Source organism: Antechinus flavipes, chromosome 1, assembly GCF_016432865.1.
Source record: "Antechinus flavipes isolate AdamAnt ecotype Samford, QLD, Australia chromosome 1, AdamAnt_v2, whole genome shotgun sequence".
Lineage (NCBI taxonomy): Eukaryota > Metazoa > Chordata > Mammalia > Dasyuromorphia > Dasyuridae > Antechinus > Antechinus flavipes.
Genome location: NC_067398.1, coordinates 662,567,254 through 662,591,518, shown reverse-complemented (window position 1 = coordinate 662,591,518; position 24,265 = coordinate 662,567,254). Strand labels below are relative to the sequence as shown.

Below are 24,265 nucleotides of genomic sequence, written 5' to 3'. Positions count from 1 at the left end.
AGCTGTGACTTATCCTTGCTTGGCTAACCATTGGCCAGCTGCTCTTTAATTCCATTGGTTTTGATGAAACATCTTCAAACCTTGTAAAGGGCTAAATGATCCCTCTTTCCAAAGTGTTTAGAATACTATATATATATTTGATAGGCCCACAGATTAGAAAAGGGAGACAACGAAACATATATCAGAGTCAACTAGATGATCTTTGCATTCCTGTGATCCCCATTATCACATAAGATACAGTTGAAAGAACTGGGAATGAAGCTAGAAAAGGAAAAAGGGAAGAGAAAAGAGAGAATAGAAAACTGATACTCCTTATTAGCTAATAACTTATATATATATAGCTTAATAACTAATAAGGAGTATTAGCCCCAAAGTCAGGAATTCGGCCTCAAATTCTTAATGGCTGTGACCTGGGAAATGACTTAATCCTGATTTGGAAGGAAGGAAGGAGGGAGAAAGTGAGGAAGAGAAAAAAGGAAGGAAGGGAAGGAAAGAAAGAAAAAAATAGACAACTATCAAGAATCTTCAAGTTGAACATAAATAGCTTTCATTTTTAGAATTTGAGTCACATAGTCATATCATTGGAAGGATTTGAAACCAGGTCTTTCTGGCTCTGAATTTAACTATCTTTCGGCTAGACCTAGATACTATGGTATAGAAGAAAGATTATATTTGTAGAAAATTTCAGACAGAAAGCTTTTTTTGAGGGGGGTCCTCAAAGGATCACCTAAAAATTGCAGTTGTTTGGAAATAAAATATGTTACATATAATATCTCTTTGTGTTCATATATATTCATACATGTGTGTTTCTGTGTGTGTACATATATATGTGTATGGAACTCCAAGAAAGGTTATCAGGGATAATGTAGAGAAAATGCCAGAGCAGAGTAGGAAGTTTAACTCAAGAAGCCCAAGATTTCTTCCACTCCACAGACGTTTTGATGCTAGAAGGATTCCCAGAGAATGCCTTCCTCTCCATGCAACCCAGACATAGTTATCGCTTCACTGAGGAAGTCAGAAGAACCTGCCTAAATGTTCCACAGCTGAAACCAGTCAACCTCCAGGTACTCATCTTCCTTTGCACATTACCCCACAACATATATAAGAACGCACCCAAAACACTCAAGTTTGATTTCACAACCATTTATTATCCCCCTACTACGCGTGCAGCGCTGTGCCAGACAATACGAAGACCAGGACGGAAAAAGAAGCCTTCTCTCCCCGAGACCTCAGGGAGCTTGCAAGCCAGGAACTTTCCCCCAGTGATTGCTTCTTTGGGCAGCTGCACCTGAGGCCCGTTGGTCCCGCCCCCGGAGGCACTCAAGAAGAAGGGGCTGAGGCCACTTGGATGGCAAGAGGGAGGAGTTAGGGGAGGCGTAGGGCAGCTAGAACAGCTAGAACAGCTGGCTGAGTGCTGAGCTGGGCCCTACGCTGACCTGCCTTCTCGTTCTCCTCTCCATCCTAAGGTAAGTCGGAAGAAAACTGCCCTCCCTTCAGCCTCCCTTTCGAGGTCTGGGTAACAAGAATTGTGTTTGTAGTGGGGGGGAGGGTGGTCTAGGGACAGTACCTCTTGAGGACTTCCCAGATGCAATCTGGACTCTGAGGAGTGGGATTGGTCAGAGCCTGGGTTGCCTGGATTTTTCCCTTGCTCTCTCCCCTCGGCCTGTTTGAGTGAGGTATATTCTTAGCTTTGACCAGCTTGTTGGAAGGCAAAGGAGTTGGTGCCCTTCTGCTGTCCTCACATGTGCTCCTTGAGGCAATCATTGGTAGGGCCAAGAGTAGCAGGCTCTTCTTCAGCCTCTTTAGTGTCCAGCTTCAGAGGTCAGTGGGTTAAACATTGTTTCCTTTGACATTGGGGATTATAAAACTACCTGAAGTGAGTGTAGGGGAAGAAAAAGATGAGGCTGGGGAATGAAAGGTAAAATTAGTATGCTATGACCCCAGGGACTGAAGTCTTAATTTTCTTCTAGTTGAAATAAAGCCTAGCGTTGGAGGGAAACATGTATAGTCCCAACTGGAGATGGTACTGGGGACAGATCAGCAAGGAAAGACAGAAGGAAATTGAATGCATTCTTGGGGAGGAGATAGCTCCTCAAAGTAATAAACCCCAAAATATTGGTCCCAATGATGATATAAATGTGTTTTAGTCCAGAAAATGAATGCTTCACCAGCTTCAGGAACTGGTTCACGTTCTGAAGGCAACAATGCAAGACCTTTTTTCTACGCTCAACCCACAGCACAACCCCCATTGCCAAATCCGTGGTACCTAAATCCTGCCTATAGTCCTTATTGTGTGTCAGCAGCAGGTAAGACAAATGATCACTGCAAACCTACAAATCAGCTTTGTGAAGTGCATATTTTTAAAACATTTCAATAGACAAACAGGTATCTATCATTGCCCCTCCTTTTCTTCTTGCCTCTTCTAAATCAGAAAGACTGTGATGGCTAACTTTGATAACAACCCATCTTAAGGATATTCTGATTTATTCCATGGAAATCTAAAGTTCCTGATCTGTGTACCTCTTTTGCTGTTTTGTTTTGCTTACTGATGATGTTAAGAGGAAAATCTCAATAGAGACAGGTCTCTGAAAAGTAGTAGTTTGGAAGCATTTTTAAAAGAGAAAATTGCATTTAAGGTTTCTTTGGACTTGGAACACCAGATGGCAATGATTCCAGAGAGGTAGTGGAGTGAAAGCTAACAAAGTTAAGGAGTTAAGCAGGATAGTATTGGCCCTTAGACCCTTAGCTAGCTCTTAGGGCACCACAAGAAGGGAGTATCTTTAATCTTGCCATAGTACTATTTATGAAAAAAAAAAAACTTCATAAAATAAAACCTAGATGTCTATTTATTTTCCCTGATAGCATTGCAGAGAGAGGGCCTTCATGCCCCAGCTGATCCCATGCTTTTTGAGAGTTCATTAACATTCCTGGCAGCTGTAGTGGATTTTTTCCTCCCTTTAAAGTAGAAAAGTTCTTCTTCTTCTTTTTTTTTTTTTTTTTAATGAGCAAAATACCTCATTTTAAAGGGAAAAAAGCTACACAGAAATCTAAGAAGTTTAAATTTGATCCATGGGATGGGTTTCAAACTGATAGATATATCCACGGGATGGGTTTAAATTTTATAAGTACTGAGGTTACATTTTATATACAAATATACAGAGAGATATCTTATTTAGCAATTATATATGTAGAGTGGCTTGGTTAAGAAGCAGGAAAATTAGAGTTGTCCATTGCCCATAATGTGACATAATGGCCATAACAACTATTACAAACTTTGGTTAAAGCAGTAGAAGTATTATACTCAGAACAATGCAGATGATGATTCCATTGTATTCTATGCTGGCCAAAGCATAGGCAAAATATATGCAGTCCTTATTACTATATTATTGGACAGACCCTGGTAGACTAGAAAGTGACCAGAATGCATGAAGAAATATTTAAGGCTAAGTTAAAGTTGCTGAGAAAATCTTTACTCTGGAAAAGAAAAGATTAAGGACAATAACAGAGTAACAAAATTACTAATTAGTAATAACCTTCACATATTTAAAGTATTATCATGATTGGGGGGGAAATCTAATTTTTCTGCATCTTTTTAGATGGCAGAACTTGAGCCAATGAGCTCTTAGGGAAGTAACATGTAAACAAGTAAATGAGTCTTAGGGAAGTAACATGTGATCCAATAAGGGTAACGATTAAAAATATTTTTTAAAAAAGTTCAAAATACTTCAGAGGTGTTAACTTCCTGGTCCCTGCAAACATTCAAGAACAATAAATGGGTACCTGTTGGAAAGAGGATTCCTGGATGAGAAATTAACATAAGATGACTTTAAGGTTCTCTCTAGTTCTAAACATTTAATTTGACCCACTCATAGAATTTTAGAACCATCAGGAAGTACCTCTTAAAATTTATAATTTTAAATTTAAGTACTTATTCATTTCCCACACATTCCTGAATAGATTTTGCTTAAGAAAGTTTGTTTAAAAAAAAAAAAGGAGAGGTTAGTGTTCCACATGACAATTACAATACAGTATTAATTACTGGAGTGGCTATTGTAATCTTCTTCGACAAAATGATTTCGATTTTATGAATAATGATCATACACCTAGTCTACACTTTTTGGACCAGAATTTCCTTTCCAGAAATTTATCTACATAATTTGCCTTGTAACTTAATATCATTTCAGTCCTAGTAAGGTCTCATTTTCTGAAGAGTATTAGAAAATAATTCTTTTAATTTATGATGAGGAGGAAGTGGGGGAGAGATCCATCATAGATCCATCAACCAAATTTTCCTCCAAGTCTAAGAATTCCTAACTAGGCACCTTTCTCTTGGCTGTTGTATAAGGGACAATCATCTGTGAACATGGTCAAGTTTTCATTACAGCTTCTTTTGATCCTCTATTGAGCCTGGGTGTGGAGAAGGGAGGTGGTCAGAACTTGAATCATTTAGTTCTAAAGCCAGTCCCTAACTCTGAAGGACATTCACCCTCCTTTTCTCTAAATCACTGCTAATTATAATACTACTGTCATTTGTAAACGGATATTAACAATTCTAAGTTATTTATTATAAGTATAAGTACTTATAAGAATACTTATTGGGTATAGTCTAAATATGGATAGAGTGCCAGCCATGAACTCAAGAAGACACATTTACCTGAATTCAAATCTAGCCTCAGACACTTATTGGCTATGTGATATTGGGCAAGTACTTTTTGTCTCAGTTTGCTCCTACATATAAACAACTGCAGTATTTTTGCTAGGAAAACCTCAAATGAGGTCATAGACTTGAATGTGATTGAGAACAACTTGGCAACAATGACATAGACCATGTGTTCCTAGTCAATGAGTAGATTTACTGTGATAAAATAAAAAATCCAGAGAAAATACATCCCTTTCCTTTAATCTACCAGATCTGTAAATCTTATCAAATGGAAGAGAGAGCCATAGTTATCACTAGATTTAAGTTAGGTTAAGACAAAAAACTCGCTGTAGAAATTCATTCTTTTGTTTCTTCCCTAGGATTCAGAAATGGAAATCCATACATTCCATATTATTCAGTTGCTCTACATGAGTACCCTGGCTTTTTCTTGCCACAGGCTCCTGTGCCTACCAGAGTCAACAGAAGACCCTATTTTCATTCTCAGTCTTCATTTCCTATGTTCCAGCATGCTGCACATTTCTGTCATTACAGCAACCCTTCAAAAAAAACAGAAACCAAAGAGACCCAGACCGATCCCCCCCAGCTTGAAAACAAATCCAAAAAGCAGCAAAATTCAAAATCTGATGTTAATGGTTGCAATGTAGGTAGCTTAACAGGTAGAGTAATTAATGTTGCCTCTGGGAAAAAAGCTGCAGTTTTGTCCTCTTTTGTGCAAGAGAGAGGGGTTCATAGTAAAAGCCCTTCTAAAAATACAGCATACAGAAGCATCTCTCCAGGAAACTATGCCCTTGAAAAGGAAGAGGTAAGAATAGAATATGGAGATGGTTCTCCTGCAATACAGCTCTGGAAATCCTTTAAAGAAACCATCCCTCTTTATGATTTGACACATGGCCAAACAGTACCACAGAAAATAGTACAATGTGATTTATTTTCAGTGAGCTCCTGTGAAAGAGTGGGGGTTCTATATACTCCTCATAGGGAAGAAAAAATGCCGACTGTAGACTATTCAGAAGAAGATAAACAGTATCTTGAAGCTGTACAAGGTAAAGAGATCAAGATGTCAGGGCCCAGCCTGGAAGGAAATTTAGATAAAAATAAGGAGAGTGTAGCCACTCAAAAATGTTCAGTACCCCTAGATACAACAAACCCCTGGCAATCTGATGAGCTTAACAGATCAGGTAAAAAAGTCTCTTTAATGGCAAGTCCAAGTCTGTCAGTGTTGAGGACACTAAATAGGTCTACTCAAGAACTGAACCAGCAAGCAAGATCAGTTTGTTCTAACAGAGAGACCATTAATGGCCTAAGTCAAGAGGCCCACATCCCAAATAGACACCATGGACGGACCAAGTTAAGAGATGGTTTTTGGAGCAATGAATCAGACAGGTTTGTATCTTCTCCCACCTGGCTGGCTCGTTTTGAGAAGATTGATGCCAGTCTCCATTCCTTGCCTCAGAGGAAGAGTCTAAATGTTAGCTCCACATACCCATCTTCTAGAAATGAAGTGTCTTCCCTGGATAATGTGCCCATGACTGACTTTGTACTTGAGAAGAACACATATCTCAAAAGCAGAAAGGGCACTGAACAGGAGGCTGAGATCCAGGCTGATCACTGTAATGAGAAGGGAGCAGTGATGATGGTAGGTGAAATTGATGGTGTAGTTGTCCATGATACTAAAGAGAACCCAAGTGGAAAGATAAAAGGACCTATTAAAAGAGGAAGGGAGCAGGAAGCTCTACCTAGCTATCCCACCTGGAAAACCTGTTTGCTCAAGAAAAAAGAATGTCTCTCTGATCCTGATTCTGAAGACTTGCGGGAAATAGAAGATGAAGATGATGTTGGTTATGACAAAAATTTAAATGAGGTTGAATATATTTTTGAAGCAGTTGACCCACAGGAAGATCTGACCCCTTCTAACAGGGGCTTTTACCAAGAGATTGGTCAAGAGGTAATCTGGAAGCCACCTCGTACTACCACATTGTCCCAGCTAATTGTTTGGCCCGTAAAAAACAAAGTCAAAACAAAAAGTGGTGGCTATGAAAGTACTGCCTTCCTTCATAAGCTTAAGAACAAAGACTACTATGAAACTGCTTGTGGCAAGCTTCTGAAAAAACGAATGGTGATCAAGAGAAGAGGTGAGCCCCATAGAAACTTGGAAATATTTTCAGAATGTTTGATTGGGAATACCTAGAATTACTTTTTAATGGTGGTGATGTTAAAGAGTGAGGAATTGAAAGTGAAAATGCATAATATTTTAAACTTTAAAAAAATTAAAGGTTTTATTGTTCTTTTTTTGAGCCTTTCAACTGGCTTATGGACAGAGCCATAATTGCAGTTTTAAAACTCAAAGTAATCTCTCCTGCAGTAAGTGGTCCTAAGTAGGATTCTCAAAACAATTTTTAATTTATCCTATGAAAACAATTTGTGAAGTAATCACAAATATATTTGAGAGAAAAATTGAGATACTATAGAAGTATAGGGAATAGAATGTCAGTTGAAGAGATTTAATCAAACCCATGAGATTTGGAGTTTAGTAAGTATAGTAGAAAGAACACCAGGTTCAGATTCTGGGGACCTGGGTTCAAATCTCACCTCTTGCTTTTTTTATATGTGTATTTCCATTATAATTTGTATATATAATTTGCCATTTCTGGACTTCCAGTTTCTCATCTCTAAAACAAAGGAGCTAGACGAGATGACCTCTCCAAGGTCCTTTCTAGTTTTAATTCTATGATATTAGATTTCATTAGAGAAACCTTGGGTTTTTTACCATATAGCCTCTGGGAAGAAAAGAAGCATAAGGAATTATCATTCTCCTTCCAGGTCTACCCTTACATCTGAACCTTGTTACAGAGAAATGTTTATGGAAGGGGGGTAGAAAAGAGATTAGTCTGTTTGGAAAGGAAGGGAGGAAAGAGGTCTGGGAATAGGACAAGAGAGGTGAATAATTTGAGGAATTGTGTATAAGCAGAAACTCCTAAACAAGCAAAAGGAAAGGTGTGAACAGTTGGTAGTCTGCTGCCTTTACATCTGTAAGGACTATATGCATCTTTTCTTTTCCTCCTCTCCCCTTAGCTAGCATCTGAATTCCTGTTCCCCTTATCTGCTATTCTGGAATACATATGTTTAATTGTGGTACCTTCTAAATTGTCTCATCCTGAGATGAAATCCTAATGGCCCTGTCCTAGGTATAATTCTGCCTGTCATTTAGGAATGCAATCAACAAGCTTCCCAACACTTTTTGTTACCATCCAAGAAAGTATATGGTAAGACTAGAAGATAAGTATCTCTGTCCTCTAGGAGTGTCCAGTTCAGTTGGGTAGTAGAATCAGATTATAAATTCACCATATATGGGAGAGATTAACATGTTTTAGAGTGGTAAAAGGAGAATTGAGGTAGGTAAAAATTGAAAGATGAGTTAAATTTTGAAGGAATAAGGTAAATTCGAAAACATGCTAGGCCAAGAAGAAAATATGATGAGGAGACATATTTAAGACTGTGCATAGAATTTAGGAGTATATATATATATATATATGTGTGTGTGTGTGTGTGTATACAAATATACACAATCACCCACACACATGTGTATGTATATGTTTGTGTGTATGTGTTAATATAGACACTATTCTTAGTTCACAAGCTGTGCCAATTTTTGCCATCTCCTGGCCTAGTAGAAAGAACTCTGGATTTAAGTTGGGAGATCTGAATTAAAATTCAGTTTTGCCACTTTCTAGCTTTGTGATTTGATACAAGCATCTTCCTTTTTTAATTATTTTTTTTATTAAGCCTGGATTTGTTCATCTTTAAAATTGAGGTTGCAATTAAATGATACCTAGGGGTCTTATCAGTTACAAGTTTATGACGCCTTTAGTTCATGTGACAACTGTCTTATTGTGGTGTGGGAATATTTTTGTAGTCTTGTAGTACTGACAGAGTGTTGAGAGTGTTTGAATATCTGAAGATATTTGAATGATCTTGTTTCTGGATAATCTTGTTAAATATCAGACTCACATAGTACAAATCATCAAAATACTATTTAACTATTTCTTCTGCCTCTCATCTGCACAGTTTTTTTTTAATTAAAGTATCCCTCGTAATCTATTATTATAGCTTTTTATTTTTGTTTTAGAAATTCAAACTGGTTAAAGATGTTAATTTCCAGGAGAAAATATCCATACCAGAAATGTAATGACATTGATATAGCATTTGGTGCTTACAATGCAATTTAGGTATAATCTCATTCTTTTCTCTGGGATCCATCAGAATTAATTAGAAAAAGTTATCAACTCCACCTAAAATGTAAAGAAAGTAAAGCTCAGACTTTAAATATTTGTCCAATGTTACACTTAAGTAGAACTGGGGCTAGCCCTAAGGGCCCACAGTGATTTTGGGGTTTTGTTAGGGTTAAATTGGGTTGAGGTTTCATCATATTATTCCCTTTGAACAGATAAATCAAAATTCTAGTTGACCTGATTCCATCCATTCCCCCTACTCTCCATCCTTATAAATTATGTAATAAGAATATTGTGGGAAAGAATCTAGTACCAAAGGAAAACTTTTCCACTCAACCTAATTTTTATTTTAATGAGACCTGAAAAATATTTTTTTTTGTACCACTACATTGTAAGCTCCTTGAAGGCAGTTTTTGTCTTTCTTTGAATTCTCAGAGTTTAGCATAATGCTTGGCATATAGTCGGCACTTAATAAATGCTGGGTTTGATACAATTATTGTTGCCACTTTTTAAAAGTTAGCAAAATGAAGGCTTTGCATTTGCATTTCCTAATCTCATTGATATTTCTTTTCACTTCCATCCCCAATAAAATATCACCATTTTTATAAAAGCAAACAGAACTAGCTCTGATCAGGTTCAATATCTTGGCCATTTTGCCAAGTTCTTTGATTTGGACAATCTGCCCTTTGTCTTTTAAGAAGGCTCCTCTAAGATCTGAGATAGATATGTAGTTACTACTTTTAACTACCTTAACTACCAGATGGTAAGCCTGTAAGAAGGCCATGGGCTGATGTAGGCAGAAAGAGGATCTTTAATGCAAATGAAAACAACCATGAGGAAGAAAATAAATATTTAATATACTATACATATTATATACTATAATATAATGTATAAGATAAGTATAATAATATACTACCTACTATGTGCTGGGCAAGGGCTAAGTCCTTTTACAAATATTACAACAAGTCTGAGAGGTAGGGGCCTATTATCCCCACTTGAGATAACTGAGGCAAATCAAGGATAATTGGGTTGTTCAGGGTCACAGAGCTTTTTAAATGTCTTAGGCTAAATGTGAAATCAGGTTTTCCTAACTTCAGTCCCAGTGTTCTATCCACTGGACCACCTAACTACCTAATAGCTTAGAAATGTATTGATATTCTATTTTTGTATTTAGCCAAATGATAGAGGTTTAATATGTGACTCCTTTCTTCAGTTAAATTGGACAGGCTAAAAAGGAAGATACTTCGTAAATGCAAGAATATAAGACCTGAAGCAGAAACTGTAGAAGTATGGACAGTACCAAGATATAGCATACACAGAGGTGGGTATGTAATTTGTGTAGATATCAAATCTGGTGGAATGTAAGAAGTTGGTTTTTGAATTAGTTCTGAGCCCCCATCTAATATACAATTTCTATAAAAAGCTGAGAATTGAAACTGTGTGAGGACTTGTCAGTAGGAAGGTGTTTAATGTAATAAGCAAGTGTAAAAATAGAACTCGTCATGTTCCTGAAGATAAAGTTGGTACTTACCTGTTTTTTGCCTATAAAAAATTTTAAAAGTGTAGGCTACTGTGTTATAAGCAGACTTAGGAACCTGATGCATCTTTCTCCATATGGAAGACACGTTCAAAAGTCCAACTTAGAAGCTGGATTGTTGGGAATATCTCATCTTCTACTATGATCCCCAATTACATGAGGAAGCTCCCTGTTGATAAATGTAAATACTAATATAGGGAATAAAATCCCTGATTGGGAATGGGAGTAGGAGGAAAGAAAATAAGTATACAAGAAACTAAAATCTGGGCATATAGAGCCATAAAATCAATTTTTAAAAAGTTTTAAAATTATGCTATAGGTGATAGCTAAGTAAGAATTCAACATTGGTCTGACATTATTTGTGTGGTGGAAAAGAAAAAAATATATAAAGATTTAATTTGTTTGATTCTTTATAGGATATGGATCAAAGAAATCTAGCTACAGAAAATAACATGTTCCTGCTAGGGACAACTGATGACAAGTGCATGGAACCCACCTACTTTTACTTTGATTTAAGTTAGAGCTAGCTGTTTATGTACAATCATAATAGGGAGAAGATAGTTTTATATAATGCTGCATAATCTACTGAACAAAATCTGACTCTCTGAGAAACCTTCAGAATATGAATCTTCTATTAACAAATAAACAGAAATTGCATAAATGTGTGGCTCTCACTTTTTCTTTGGGTGGGTGGAGAAATGAGGAAGGATGCTACTGAATAAATATTTGAAAATAAGGATGAAGTTGGTTATTTATCAGTTCGTGTATTTCTCTTAATTTTTTGTGTCTTCCATCTGAGGATGCTATTCATCTCTTTTGGATGGGGAGGAGTTCTTTTTTTTTTTTTTTTTTTTGGAATTCTTTTTTTTTTTCAGTAGGAGGGATAAAGGTAAAGTGATAATATATTTTAAATGCTTTTTTTTCTCACCATTTGTATTCTTTTTCCTTTGTTCTTATTCTATTACTTCAGTAAATGGTCATTTTAACTACACATTACTTGCATATTAGAACACCGGCTTATCAAGATGTTGTGATTTTTTTTTTTAAGACACTGAAATGAAATACTTGTATACTTCCATAGGGAGGCATCTGATGCCTGGGTTGGAATGCTATGGCATTATGGCATTATTGGTCAATTTGTGTTTTAGGCGAGCTGTAATAGAAAACTATAATAGTATTAAAGTCATATGTTCCATTTTTTAAAAAAGGTCCATTACCCACCTCCTGGGAGATGGGTAATTATCATTACGTAAGCAATCAGGCAGGCATTGAAAGGCTACCCTTGAATAGAGACCAGCAGAATTCATATAAAATATAACATTTTGACCTTATGATAAAGTTTTCTTATTTTGGTTGGGTTGCCTGGCAATATTGTCCTAGGTTTCTAAGATTAGCAATAAAAAGAACCTGACATCTAGCCCATCCTCTTCATTTTACAAACAAGGGAATAAGGCCCAGAAAAGTAAAATGACTTGCTTAAGATCATGGGAAGTAAATGGCAAAACCGGGATGTAAAATCGTGTTCTGACTCCAAATTCAATTCTTGTTCTGCTATTATGTCTGTCAAGCATGGACCAAGTGTTGCTGTGGTTTGAAGACAGAAAACAAACCATCTGTATAGTTGTTTTTCTTTCTTTCTTTCTTTTTCTTTTTTTTTTTTAAACAAATAAGGGCATATTGTCACTGAGATCTAGAAATTGCCTTTATAGATCTAAACTGGCTGAGAATGTTGGTGCAGACATATACTCCATTTACTAGACTTAGACTTTCATGATGAACTCATGAAAGATTGAATGGTGGGTTTGGATGTCCAAAGAATTCTTTCATATGGAAACAGAATTAGGGAGTTATTTATACCAGCTCTTTTTGTTAGCCCTCAATTCCTTGAGAGCAGGGGTGTTTTCCTCTTCTTTTCTGTTTATCTACAATATATGATTCATTCAGAGTTTACCTAACAAAACTGGATGCTACTTTTAATATAACAGACAAAACTAAAAGCCTCTGGAACCAAGGAGAGGTCCATTTACACTCTCTTCACCCTTGACTAAGGAGCCTCCTTCACCTCAGGAGAGGGAAAGGAAGAATAAGCGCCCTTGAGTGAAGAGAAATAGGTTAAGAGAAGTTATCTGATATCTGGCATCGAATCTGGTTATATCTGCAAAATGAGCTCTCCAAAGAGCTTCACTTTGAAGAATGGTCCCTAAGAATTCCTTCCCAATAAGCCTCACTCACTCTGAGTTTCAGAACCACGGTCAGTTCTCAAAGCTAGATTTTCCACTTGGCGAGTATTTTTCACTGCCTTTTCATCCCTTTCATATTTTTTTGGATAGATTAAAAAAAAAAAAGCAATCATATAGGAACGGCAGTAATTTTTTTTGTGTGTGGACGATACGTGGGAGAGAAGAATCTGTGGACAAATCAGAGGGAAAATTATTCAAGATCCTTCTGAGTTTTCGATGGTTTCCCCAGCTCTCCCCGCTTTCCCCGCCCCAGTTCCCTAATCTTCTGTATGATACTGTCATAGAACTTTCAAAAAACGGAAAGAAGAAACTTTAATTGTAAAGACGCTTTTTAAAAAAAATAATAATAATAAATCCCTTCTGTCAATAAAAAGATATTTAAAAATAAAAAAAAATAATCAATCCCAAGAAAAATGCCGTGGCTTTCAATTTTTTTTTCCCCCTCGCTTTTGCACTCCCTCACTCCCAAAGCATTTTCCTACGGGGGAAAAAAAAAGTAAGTCTAATAGAAAATTCTGAAGGTGAAGAAAGTCCATATAAAGAGAACCTGAAAGGAATGTACAAGAGATTAAAAGTGACTTTGAAAGGGTTTAACGTGTAGCAAAGTGGCACAGTGGAAACTTCTTAGGACCATAACCCAGAGGTCGATGGATTGAAACCATTCTCCGGTAGAAGTTTTCTTCGACTGTAAAAATATCCAAGGCGATATAATTTCTTTCTGAAATCTGTGCTATCTAGTTTGTAAACTTGAATTGTTGAACTGGGTACAGTAAAAGTCTCCTAGGTGTCTTTTCTGTATTTTTCTGAACACTTTCCATAGGAGCAACAAAAAGCAGTAAGTTCTCAAGACTGCATTCCTCACTTTGAGAATAATTAGTTAAGTTACTTGATCTTTAAAAACCTCTCTCTAGGCGGGCTTTGTGTGTCTCCAACTATTTACAGTTTAGAGACCAATACAGTAAAAACCTGTTAAGATTTCTAATTTATGTAGAAGAGGTATATAAATAACTTCATAAATATTTTTTGAATCCATCATCTCTTTATCTAGAAATAGGCAGCATTTTTCAACATAAGTCCTCTGGAATTGTGGTTGGTCATTTTGTTGATCAGAATTCCCAAGTCTTTCAAAATTGTTTGTCTTTACAATATGATTATTGTTGTTTCAATTATTTTTCTGTTCGTGCTCATTCCACTCTGCTCCAATTCATATAAATCTTCCTGGGTTTAACGGCAACTATCCTCTTCATTATTGTTTATAGCATGAATGTTCCATCATAGATTGAGTTGGTCAATTGCATTTCTGATATTCATTTGCCTATGAATGAGGAAATAAACACAGACAAAAGAGACAGTGGCACCATGGGCTGATTGTTGTCCTTTGTACTGGAAGGGCCAAAATGACAGCACTATGTTAAAGTTAAGGTGTGTCCAATTGGTTGATCAGACAAATGCTAGCTTGGGAGGCTATACTATACTATAATCAGACATAAATAGTGTATATAAAAATTTGAATTTGAGGTACTTCTAAATTTGCACATCTTTCTTTTGAGCTACTACAATTGTGCTTCTCTCAGAACACAGCACCTTCTTTGATGCAAGTCTGCCATGTTAGGCAGTTCTTTGCAGTGTCTCACATGTCACACAGTCTATATTCCAAAGTTCTTCAAGGAGTCCTTACATGCTTTTGAATCATTTCTTCTGACCATATAGTGAAGACAGAGGCCCTCCCTTACCTGAAGATCCACAAATAGTTCTTAGTTCACTAAGTGAAGAAAGAATTCATTTGATCAAGCATTTTTCATATATACTCAATTCCAGCTAAGCAGCCAATTAAAAGGTTTGTTATCATTATGCAAAAAGTTAACAAGAAACAGTCAAAGAATATCTATGTATTCTCTAAAGTACAGAAGGAAAGAATCCTATTTTATATTTCCAGGATCAGGTTTAATAAGCCTCCACATGTATTAGTAACGGAGAGAGAATATTGTATGTGTTCTAAGGCAAAGCTTAAACTGTGGGTCATGGAGTCATATAATTGAATGTGAGGGTTACAAAATTATGATTTGTTATCCAAAAGCGTTGGATTTACATACCTATTTTAAATACACACACACACACACACACACACACACACACACACACACACATATATATATATACCCAGTCTTGTAAACATTTCTTGGTGAAAAGGGATCAAGAGTGGAAAAAGTTTAAGAAGTCCTGCTCTAAGAAATACTTCATTATTGGCCACTTTTCATTATGTAAGCATTTTTTTTAATAGTGGAGGAAATATAAATGTTCCTATGCCTTGACACTATTATTTTGTACAGTATCTTCTGTGAAGATGGCTCATATCTTCATATATGTATACATGTCTCAGTTTGGGGGAAACCTTAGACATAAAATATATCTGTTTTATTTATGAGATTCCCCCCATTTGGTTCTGGGGTAGAGGCAAAATGATCTAGAGAGTACGGTCCTTTCTAAAAGTCTTCCAAGAATACTGAGTTATAATTCAGTACTGAGTATAATTACAACTGCTCCAATCGATCATTTAGACTTATTTAAGGCGGGACTTCAACTAAGGTCTTACTGACTGCAGTTCAGCTTTGAGAAGGACATAGTACGAAGTCAAAGGATCAGGTTCCAACCACAATGGAGCAAGAGTCAAAGAAAAAGTCTGAATAGAGTAGTAGTAGAAGTAGTCGGGGCTGAAGGGAAAAGAAAATATCAGAGGTTAGCAGATGCAATTTATCACAGAGCAAAAAGCCAACATTGCCGAAACCCGGGATTGAACCAGGGACCTTTAGATCTTCAGTCTAACGCTCTCCCAACTGAGCTATTTCGGCTTACTTGTGAACTTTTTTTGTGTGTGTACTATTTTTCTCTAAAGTAAACAGTTTTTCATTGTTTCAAATCTAAGAGTTTCTACAGGGGAAATTGTCGATTCGAGTAATTGATTCCGAATCAATTCTGGTTACACCGAATTTGTCAAGTCTTCACTCTAATTCTGTTTCAGAGTGAATGAGGTAGCCTTTCAGTGGGACAGCTTCTGCTATGTGAGAGAAGCACCATGAAATTTCACTGATTGTGTTGAACTAGACCTGTTGTTTCATCAATATACAGAATACTACTGAAGTAAATTCCACTTGTAGAGTAAAAAATCCAAAAAGAAAAGTATTCAAAAAGGAAATGGAAGACAGGGATCTCTAGTGTCAAATGCTGCGAAAGGATGATATGTTCGCTATAAAACGTCCTTCCAACAGCCCGTAATAAACTATCCCATCTCCTATATATAGAATTGAGGAGAAAATGAAGTCAAGCTTGGAAAGCCTATGTAAGAAATACTGCTCTTGAAAGTCGTACTCAAGATGTTCCCTTGGGGATGATGTAGCTTAGTTAACATTCTGTGTGACAATCCAAATCTAGAAATATCTTAAAAAGCTAGAACTAAAGGCCAAATCTTATTCCCTTCGATATGTAAGTATTATCTCTTATAGTGTACATCACAACCAACCATGACATTCTCATACTGTGCGATGTTTCCCCATGTGTTCCCAGAAATTCTCCAGAGGAGCTCTACCGAACAAGTGAAAAGTCTTTCTTTGAAAGACTTAAGAACACTGATTAACACAACGATTAACCACGATACCAAAGGAGCAATGATCAAGAATACTTCCCATCGATAACTGGAAATTAGTATGGCAGAAATTAGGCACGGACCCACACTTAACACCATATACCAAGATAAGATCGAAATGGGTCCATGACTTAGGCATAAAGAACGAGATTATAAATAAATTGGAGGAACATAGGATAGTTTATCTCTCAGACTTGTGGAGGAGAAAGAAATTTGTGACCAAAGATGAACTAGAGACTATTATCGATCACAAAATAGAAAATTTTGATTATATCAAATTAAAAAGCCTTTGTACAAACAAAACTAATGCAAACGAGATTAGAAGGGAAGCAACAAACTGGGAAAACATCTTCACAGTTAAAGGTTCTGATAAAGGCCTCATTTCCAAAATATATAGAGAACTGACTCAAATTTATAAGAAATCAAGCCATTCTCCAATTGATAAATGGTCAAAGGATATGAACAGACAATTTTCAGATGATGAAATTGAAACTATCTATTACCACTCATATGAAAGAGTGTTCCAAATCATTATTGATCAGAGAAATGCAAATTAAGACAACTCTGAGATACCACTACACACCTGTCAGATTGGCTAAGATGACAGGAAAAAATAATGATGAATGTTGGAGGGGATGCGGGAAAACTGGGACACTGATGCATTGTTGGTGGAACTGTGAACGAATCCAACCATTCTGGAGAGCAATCTGGAATTATGCCCCAAAAGTTACCAAATTGTGCATACCCTTTGATCCAGCAGTGTTTCTATTGGGCTTATATCCCAAAGAAATACTAAAGAAGGGAAAGGGACCTGTATTTGCTAAAATGTTTGTGGCAGCCCTGTTTGTAGTGGCTAGAAACTGGAAATTGAATGGATGCCCATCAATTGGAGAATGGCTGGGTAAATTGTGGTATATGAATGTTATGGAATATTATTGTTCTGTAAGAAATGACCAGCAGGATGAATACAGAGAGGCTTGGAGAGACTTACATGAACTGATGCTAAGTGAAATGAGCAGAACCAGGAGATCACTTTACACTTCGACATCGATATTGTATGAGGATGTATTCTGATGGAAGTGGATTTCTTTGACAAAGACTCAATTTCAATTGATAAATGATGGACAGAAGCAGCTACATCCAAAGAAAGAACAATGGGAAACGAATGTGAACTATTTTGTTTTTTCTTTCCGAGTTGTTTTTTTACCTTCTGAATCCAATTCTCCCTGTGCAACAAGAGAACTGTTCGGTTCTGCACACATATATTGTATCTAGGATATACTGCAACATATTTAACATATATTTAACAGTTTTGAGGACTGCTTGCCATCTAGGGGAGGGGGTGGAGGGAGGGAGGGGAAAAATCGGAACAGAAGCGAGTGCAAGGGATAATGTTGTAAAAAAAAAATTACCCTGGCATGGATTCTGTCAATATAAAGTTATTATAAAATAAAATAAAATATTAAAAAAAAAAGAATACTTCCCATCTTCTGGTAAAGATAGGGAAAAACTCAAGATAGAGAATGACATTTTTAAATATATGAGCTCAATATGGGAATTTATTTTTCTTGGCTATGCACATCTGGTGTAAAAATTTTGCAGGGAGGTGGTCAGGAGAAAAAATAGATTGTTAAATAAAAAATTAATTTTTAAAAAGAAAAAAATTATGGATATATTTATCTGTTTACCTGCTATATTTCCCACTCCTCCAGTAGAATGGATCAGTCTTAAGGGATTGTTTTGGTTTGGGCGTTGTATTCCTACAATCCCGAATTACATGATCTAGATAAATCGTTATTGCATAGGATTGAGATGGATTGGATTGGATTGGATAGGATTGAATGGAACTGATCTGCAGGGTGACCTCCATAAATAACACCAGGGTCAATCACTTAAGCAAGGGATGAACTGAAACCAGAATGGGGATGTCTATGAGGACTTATTGGAAGGAAATCTGTAATTGCCTTCTTGGCCCAAGGGAAATTGAAAAAGAAAGGTCCAGAGTGATTTCAGAAAGCCTTGCTTTCCTCTTCCTGAAGACTTCGAGTACCTCCAGTGTGAATTTTCCCACACATCAATCTCTCCCTTTCCCCCAGGCCAAATCTCCCTGCAGCTACGGATTTCCTCGAGAAAAGACGTTTTCACTCTACACAAGGGGTGGTACAAGGAAAACGTGGCCCTGTGACAGTTCTCTGGAAAATGGAATAGTGAACTCGCCTTCTATGGAAATCTTATTTAAAGAATACTCTGACACACACACAAAAAAGCCATCAATTAATTCGTTTGGAAAATCCGCGAGATGGAGAGATTCGACAAAGCAGGACATACTTTAGACTACCTATGAAGTTTTCAAAAACCTCCACTCTTGCCGAAACCCGGGATTGAACCAGGGACCTTTAGATCTTCAGTCTAACGCTCTCCCAACTGAGCTATTTCGGCCTACCTGAAAGCGTATTTCCCTCGTTTTCCTTCCTATAAGTTAAAGTTCCACATTTTCAAGATTATAAAAAATGTTGGTAGGAAAAGAATGGAACCTAATGGCCAAATACACTATTTTGCTGTAATTTTGAAAGAAAAGGGAAATGTTCCATCTTCGTGTCAAAAGGAGAATTTTATACATTTGACTGAACAGAAAGAATGAAACATTTGGGATCTTCTGAGACCCCATCTGTCTATCTCGTTTATACTAGTTGTGAGACAGGTTGTTCACTAGCTTGGTCCATTTGTGGTGGGGACTCTGATAGCTCTGGGAAAAGAACGCAAAGATAAAGGAATACGGGGGTATCAGAGGGGAACAAATAGATGGAGGAAAAACTTGGAGGGATAAATAAAACATTTACTTATTGATATAAGCAAGTATGTTAACTGACTAATTAAGTAATTACCATGATTGCTCACAAAAAGTTTCGTCTAAACAAATCACTTGATAGATTGGGTCGACATTGGACGTATACAGTAGCAAAAGACTCTTATTTTGAAAAATGACATATTGTAAAACTAACCGTCGTCCCTGGGTGGGCTCGAACCACCAACCTTTCGGTTAACAGCCGAACGCGCTAACCGATTGCGCCACAGAGACCAGCTTGTCAGAAACTTGAATAGGGTCTACTACAGATGTAAAAGAAAAAAACTTTGTTCCTTTAAGATGTATTGATTAGACAAATTCGTTAACCCAGAAGGTGTTTCCTCCAAAGCTTTGCACAAGACTAATCAAGAATGAAAAGAAAAAGTCATTGAAGAAAAGTCATTGAATCAGTGTGCCCAACAGAACCCAGAATTCCCCAATGGGTACTCTTCTTTTTTTCTCCTATTTTCTACGCTCCTCTTGATAAAACTTGTTAACATGGGCTCTATAACAACTGTACTATGTTAGAACTTCCCTCCTTCATAGGGTACTCTGATAATGGAGTTACACAATAATCAGTCAATCAGAAAGGCTTCCGAAGCCCCAAACAGCTTGACCTAGCAGTGATCCTTTGCGAATGAACTCTAGTCGAATTTAGAAATCCTGTAGCTACCAGAAACGAAAAGCTACCAGTTTTTATCAGCTTAAGAGCAATCTTAAGCAGAAGCTTAACTCAAGATCTTGCTCAGGATTTTCTAAACATCTTTCTTTAGAAACTGAGATTTTAATCATGTATTTAAGCGTTCATACATACTTTCTCCCTCTGAAGTGCTACAGTAAATTATCGTGTGCAGGTTTGTAGAAAATTATTCTCTCCAGATTCCAACTTCCAGAAAAGATAGGAAGGGATATCTACGGGTGTCTGTTGTTTCCTCCTCACGTAGAAAAACAACTTAGTTTAGGAGTGCTTTGGTTTTTTGCTTTTGCTTTGCTTTGTTTTGTTTAGTTTTTCCTTTTTTTTGGAGGTGGGGGGTGGGGGGTGTAGTTCGAGATCTCAAAAAACTGCCTGCCCTCTCTGAGGCTCGAACTCAGGACCTTCAGATTATGAGACTGACGCGCTGCCTACTGCGCTAAGAAGGCGGCTACGCTAAAGCCATTTGTTCTTGAGGAGAAAAAACTTACCATTTTCAAATTGTTGCGATGCTTTTTTTTTTTTCTGTATCTTATTTCTTTTTAACTGGATATAATCTAGTTTTTAAACATTCTGAAAGAGAATCTTTGACTTCCATTACCCATTTTTACTCTGGTTTCCAATTTGAAGTGCTGGGAAGGCATTGATCAAGACTTTCCTTGAGAAAGTCTTTCTCCTTTGAGAAGGGCTCCGGAGACAGGGCACCTTTCAAAAAACACAACGGTGCTTTGGTATCATTTTAGACAGAACTATATGAAGACAAATGGGCTCCAACCTAATTTCTCAAATTTATCTCACACTTACCCTTCCTGGTGAGTCACATCCAGCCTAGATGTTTGTCATATCAGCCTCCCTACTCAAACCCAGGCAGTAACCTCCAGCATTCTCTCCTCAACTTCCCTCCCCCCCCCTTTTCTTTTTTTCCAGGCTCCGAAGCCACCTTCCTAGCACTTTCCCCCCTTTTTAGTCATTTTCTCTCTTTCCTTTTTATTCTTTTCTCTTTATTCCTTCTCTGTTCTCTTTTTTGCTCTTTCACCTCTCAGAAAAGCCCCTCCAGATCTAGTAAGGAAACAGAATAAGAAGGACAGAGGAGAAAATAACTTTTCAAAATCAGTTGCTAGTCACATAATGGCAAACTCCTTAAAAGTCTGGTAATTAGGTAATTCCTTGGACCTGGAAAAGTGAGGTTGCTTTGAAATTGACTTAAAGTGTCTGATCAGGACTTAGAAGTGAATGAAGACACAACTTCTGATTTTCTTGGGTTCCCTAGACACTCCAGAGATTTGCCTAGAGAAAATCCCCAGAGTAAATAAAAATGAAAAATATAACAATGATCGGAAACATCTACTGCAAGATGATACATACAGTGAAAATCTCATTACTTTCCAATTGATGGTTCCACGTATGGCTGGTGTGGTGCTGGCTGATAAAGTATCTGTGTTTTCTTGGTGTTGTTAGGTCAAAAATAGTACAAGCAGCAGAGTATCTCCATACTTTGTGGCATTTCAGCTTTAGAGACTTCAGTGAGGAACACAGTAATCTGCAATTATGCACCAACACTTAGTTTTGGCTTGTAGCCTTTTCAAGTTGAAGAATTTACCACCAGTGCAGTAGGTGACTTTGATTCCATAGTTGTCTTATATTTGACAACATGGCTTGAAAACATGTGAAAAAGCACGGGAGCAAAGTCTTGTTTCACTCCATAGGTGACTGAAAGCATTGTCCACTGTCCACAAATCTAGGCAAGTATACCATCTTGAAATTGATGTACTATATTGATGAACTTCTCTAGGCAACCAAATGGCATTATCCTTTTCAGGAATATCTACATTAAGAATGAGATTGACACACACAACGCCAGAGCTAGCTCTGTGTTTGAGAGGCCTTGAAGGGAAGTGTGGGAGAGGAGAAAAAACTACTAAACTGAAGATGTCTATATCATTATGCTGACCTCATTGTTGTATGCCTGTGAAACCTAGATAGTATATCAGTACCATAACAAGAAACTGAATCACTTCTATCTGAATTGTCTTAGGAAGATTCTGAAGATTCACCCAACAGACACTGAGGTCTTTTCTCAAACTAAACTGTCAAGTCTTCCAACTCTATTGCAGAGAGCACAGGTTTGTTGGCCTGGCCACATAGTTGGAATACCAAAGGTATGTTTGCCAAGATCATTTTCTAGAGAACTCACACAGCAAGTGCTCACAAGGTGATCAGAATAATTGATACAAAGACACTCTCAAGAGCTCTCTTAAGAACTTTATAATTGATTGTACAACATGGGAAACATGGCACAGGACCATTCAGCATGGCGAGCCCTCATCAGAAAAGGTGCTGTGCTCCATAAGCAAAACAGAATTGAATTAGTTCAAAAGAAACACAAGATTCACAAAGTTAGAGTCCACCCCAAATGTTCATAGGGACTATTTGTGTCCGTCTTGTGGATGGATAGGTTCTCAGAACATTTTTCTTCATCAATCTGCTGGCAAGCGTTTGTCAGAAGCACTCTTCGAAGAACAGAGAAGATAGAAAGAGCTAAGGGGAGGGAAGGGAGATCAGAGGAAGAAACTGTTGTTCTGGGAGGTGATTCTAACACCAAAAAAAAAAAAAAAAAAAAAAACCAAAAAACAAAACCCTGCATCCTGTGCCATCTCCAGTCATCCTAATCTATATGTTGCTATTGGACCCAGATAACTTAGGAGGAGAGAGTGAGGCTGGTGACTTTCCACAACTCTCCTTCACTAAATCCAATTAATTAATTAAATCCGCTTGCAAATCATGACATCTCTTTCCTGATTCTATATGTCTTCTTCAAGAATGAAAGGTCAAATAACAACTGGCAAGAGTATGTGCCCCCCCCCCCCCTTCCCAGAATTTCTGCAAAGAGAGCAAGTGAGAACTTGGACAGAAGACCAAGTGGGGAACCTTAAAAGGAATTCACACACAAGAGGGATTCATTAATTTCTTATGTGGCTGTATTCTAACTATCCAAACTTAGTATCCCGGTATTTTTATACCCACTCCAATTTTCATCCCATGTCCCAAATCTTGCAGGGTTAATTTTGGCTCATTTTCCTTATGGGTTCTCTTATGTTCTGATTGATCATTCCAACCTCTAGTGATCTCTCCACTAGCCCTCTTCATCACAGACTGAATTTGATTTGAAGCTGAATCCCATGGCTTAATTCCACTGGGGACTCCTGGTTGACTAGGGCTCAACCCTTGAATGACATTGAAAAGGATTAATATACATATTGAGACAAGATGGAAAATTCTGAGTCCCCTGAAATTGCTCCAGGTTCCCCTTTTTTCCATCTTAGCTATCTTTTATCTTCCTTAGAAAGTCACTAGCAAATGTTCCATTGGAGAGTCTTTGAAGATACTGAACTCAAGGCTTTCCCCAAGCTCTTAGCCAAGTATTTTGAACATGATAAGACTTTAATTAAAAAACAAAAACAAAAACTGCTCCTAAATGATATAATTTCAGTAAAAAAAAAATGAGTTCCTCCCCTCTCTTCATTATTTCCCATGTAATATATACATACACATGTATATATTACATACACACATATATATCTTGTTCACATATATTTGTTTGCTTTTTTTCTCAATCATTAGATTGTGAGGTCCTTGAAGGCAAGCATGATATTTTGCTTCTTTTGTATCCCTTGTGGAATGCCTGGCATATGGTAGGATCTCGATAATTAATTCCTTTAATTAAAACCTTCCTTGATTGACTGAACATTTTGAGATGATTCCAAAGCAATCCTTACAGGAAAATCATCCCAAAATGTTTTTATCCATAAAAATGAGAAAGGATCTGAATTAGGCATTCAGGGAAAAAACCCTAGAAAAGTATCAAATGAAAACAAAGCAGACTAACACACATGTTTTAAAAAAAATAAATTCTTGTTATCAAGAAAATGAAGGTTAAAAACAAATACATAATGGAGCAAAATTAGTTCTTTCAAAAAAAGTTTAGGGGTAGAGTCAAGATGTTGAAGGAAAGGAAACATTTTTGCCTACTTCCCTCATCACCAAGAAAATATCCTAGACCAAATTCTGATCAGGAATGCCAAGAAAAAGTAACAGTGAGTCTTCTTTTCAGCTCAGGGCAGCTTAGAAAGATAAAGAGGTCTGGGAATCCTGGGCTCAGAGCAGATATAAAGAACAAAAGAAAGGAAAAAAAAGAAAAAGACTTATTTCTGAGAGTTAAGTGTACCACAAACAAATCTCCTCCCTCTGCATCCGAGGCCATCTCCAGACATTCTACTCTATATCTTGTCATTGGACCCTTTGATGACTTTGGAGGAGAGAGAGTGAAGTTAGGGACTTTACACAGCCCTGCCTCACTTAAATCCCAATTCACTTCCAGGTCTTTATTCTCTCGAGAACGAAGATCAAACAACCACCAAAACCA

General features: G+C 37.1%; 1 protein-coding gene and 4 non-coding genes across 5 annotated transcripts; 1 reads left to right on the top strand and 4 right to left on the bottom strand.

Annotated features, from left to right (window-relative positions):
- Nucleotides 1-1,370: 1,370 nt before the first annotated feature.
- Nucleotides 1,371-11,087, top strand: LOC127544969 (uncharacterized). Its single transcript, XM_051971960.1, has 5 exons — nucleotides 1,371-1,466; nucleotides 2,148-2,306; nucleotides 5,020-6,792; nucleotides 10,103-10,210; nucleotides 10,843-11,087. The coding sequence occupies exons 2-5, from the start codon at nucleotides 2,156-2,158 to the stop codon at nucleotides 10,875-10,877; spliced, it is 2,067 nt and encodes a 688-aa protein (XP_051827920.1). The 5' UTR covers nucleotides 1,371-1,466; nucleotides 2,148-2,155; the 3' UTR covers nucleotides 10,878-11,087.
- A 4,355-nt stretch (nucleotides 11,088-15,442) lies between these two features.
- TRNAF-GAA (transfer RNA phenylalanine (anticodon GAA)) lies at nucleotides 15,443-15,515 on the bottom strand. The gene has a single exon. It is a non-coding gene; the product is annotated as a tRNA-Phe (tRNA).
- A 3,157-nt stretch (nucleotides 15,516-18,672) lies between these two features.
- TRNAF-GAA (transfer RNA phenylalanine (anticodon GAA)) lies at nucleotides 18,673-18,745 on the bottom strand. Its single transcript has one exon. It is a non-coding gene; the product is annotated as a tRNA-Phe (tRNA).
- Nucleotides 18,746-19,311: 566 nt separating this feature from the next.
- On the bottom strand, nucleotides 19,312-19,385 carry TRNAN-GUU (transfer RNA asparagine (anticodon GUU)). Its single transcript has one exon. It is a non-coding gene; the product is annotated as a tRNA-Asn (tRNA).
- Nucleotides 19,386-20,218: 833 nt separating this feature from the next.
- TRNAM-CAU (transfer RNA methionine (anticodon CAU)) lies at nucleotides 20,219-20,291 on the bottom strand. The gene has a single exon. It is a non-coding gene; the product is annotated as a tRNA-Met (tRNA).
- Nucleotides 20,292-24,265: the final 3,974 nt, after the last annotated feature.

Excerpts from the sequence above, each read along its gene's own strand:
- LOC127544969 (XM_051971960.1), top strand. The coding sequence starts at position 2,156 with ATGAATGCTTCACCAGCTTCAGGAACTGGTTCACGTTCTGAAGGCAAC. Across the intron at positions 2,307-5,019 it reads TTATTGTGTGTCAGCAGCAG|GATTCAGAAATGGAAATCCA; the intron begins GTAAGACAAATG and ends TTTCTTCCCTAG. Across the intron at positions 10,211-10,842 it reads AAGATATAGCATACACAGAG|GATATGGATCAAAGAAATCT; the intron begins GTGGGTATGTAA and ends GATTCTTTATAG.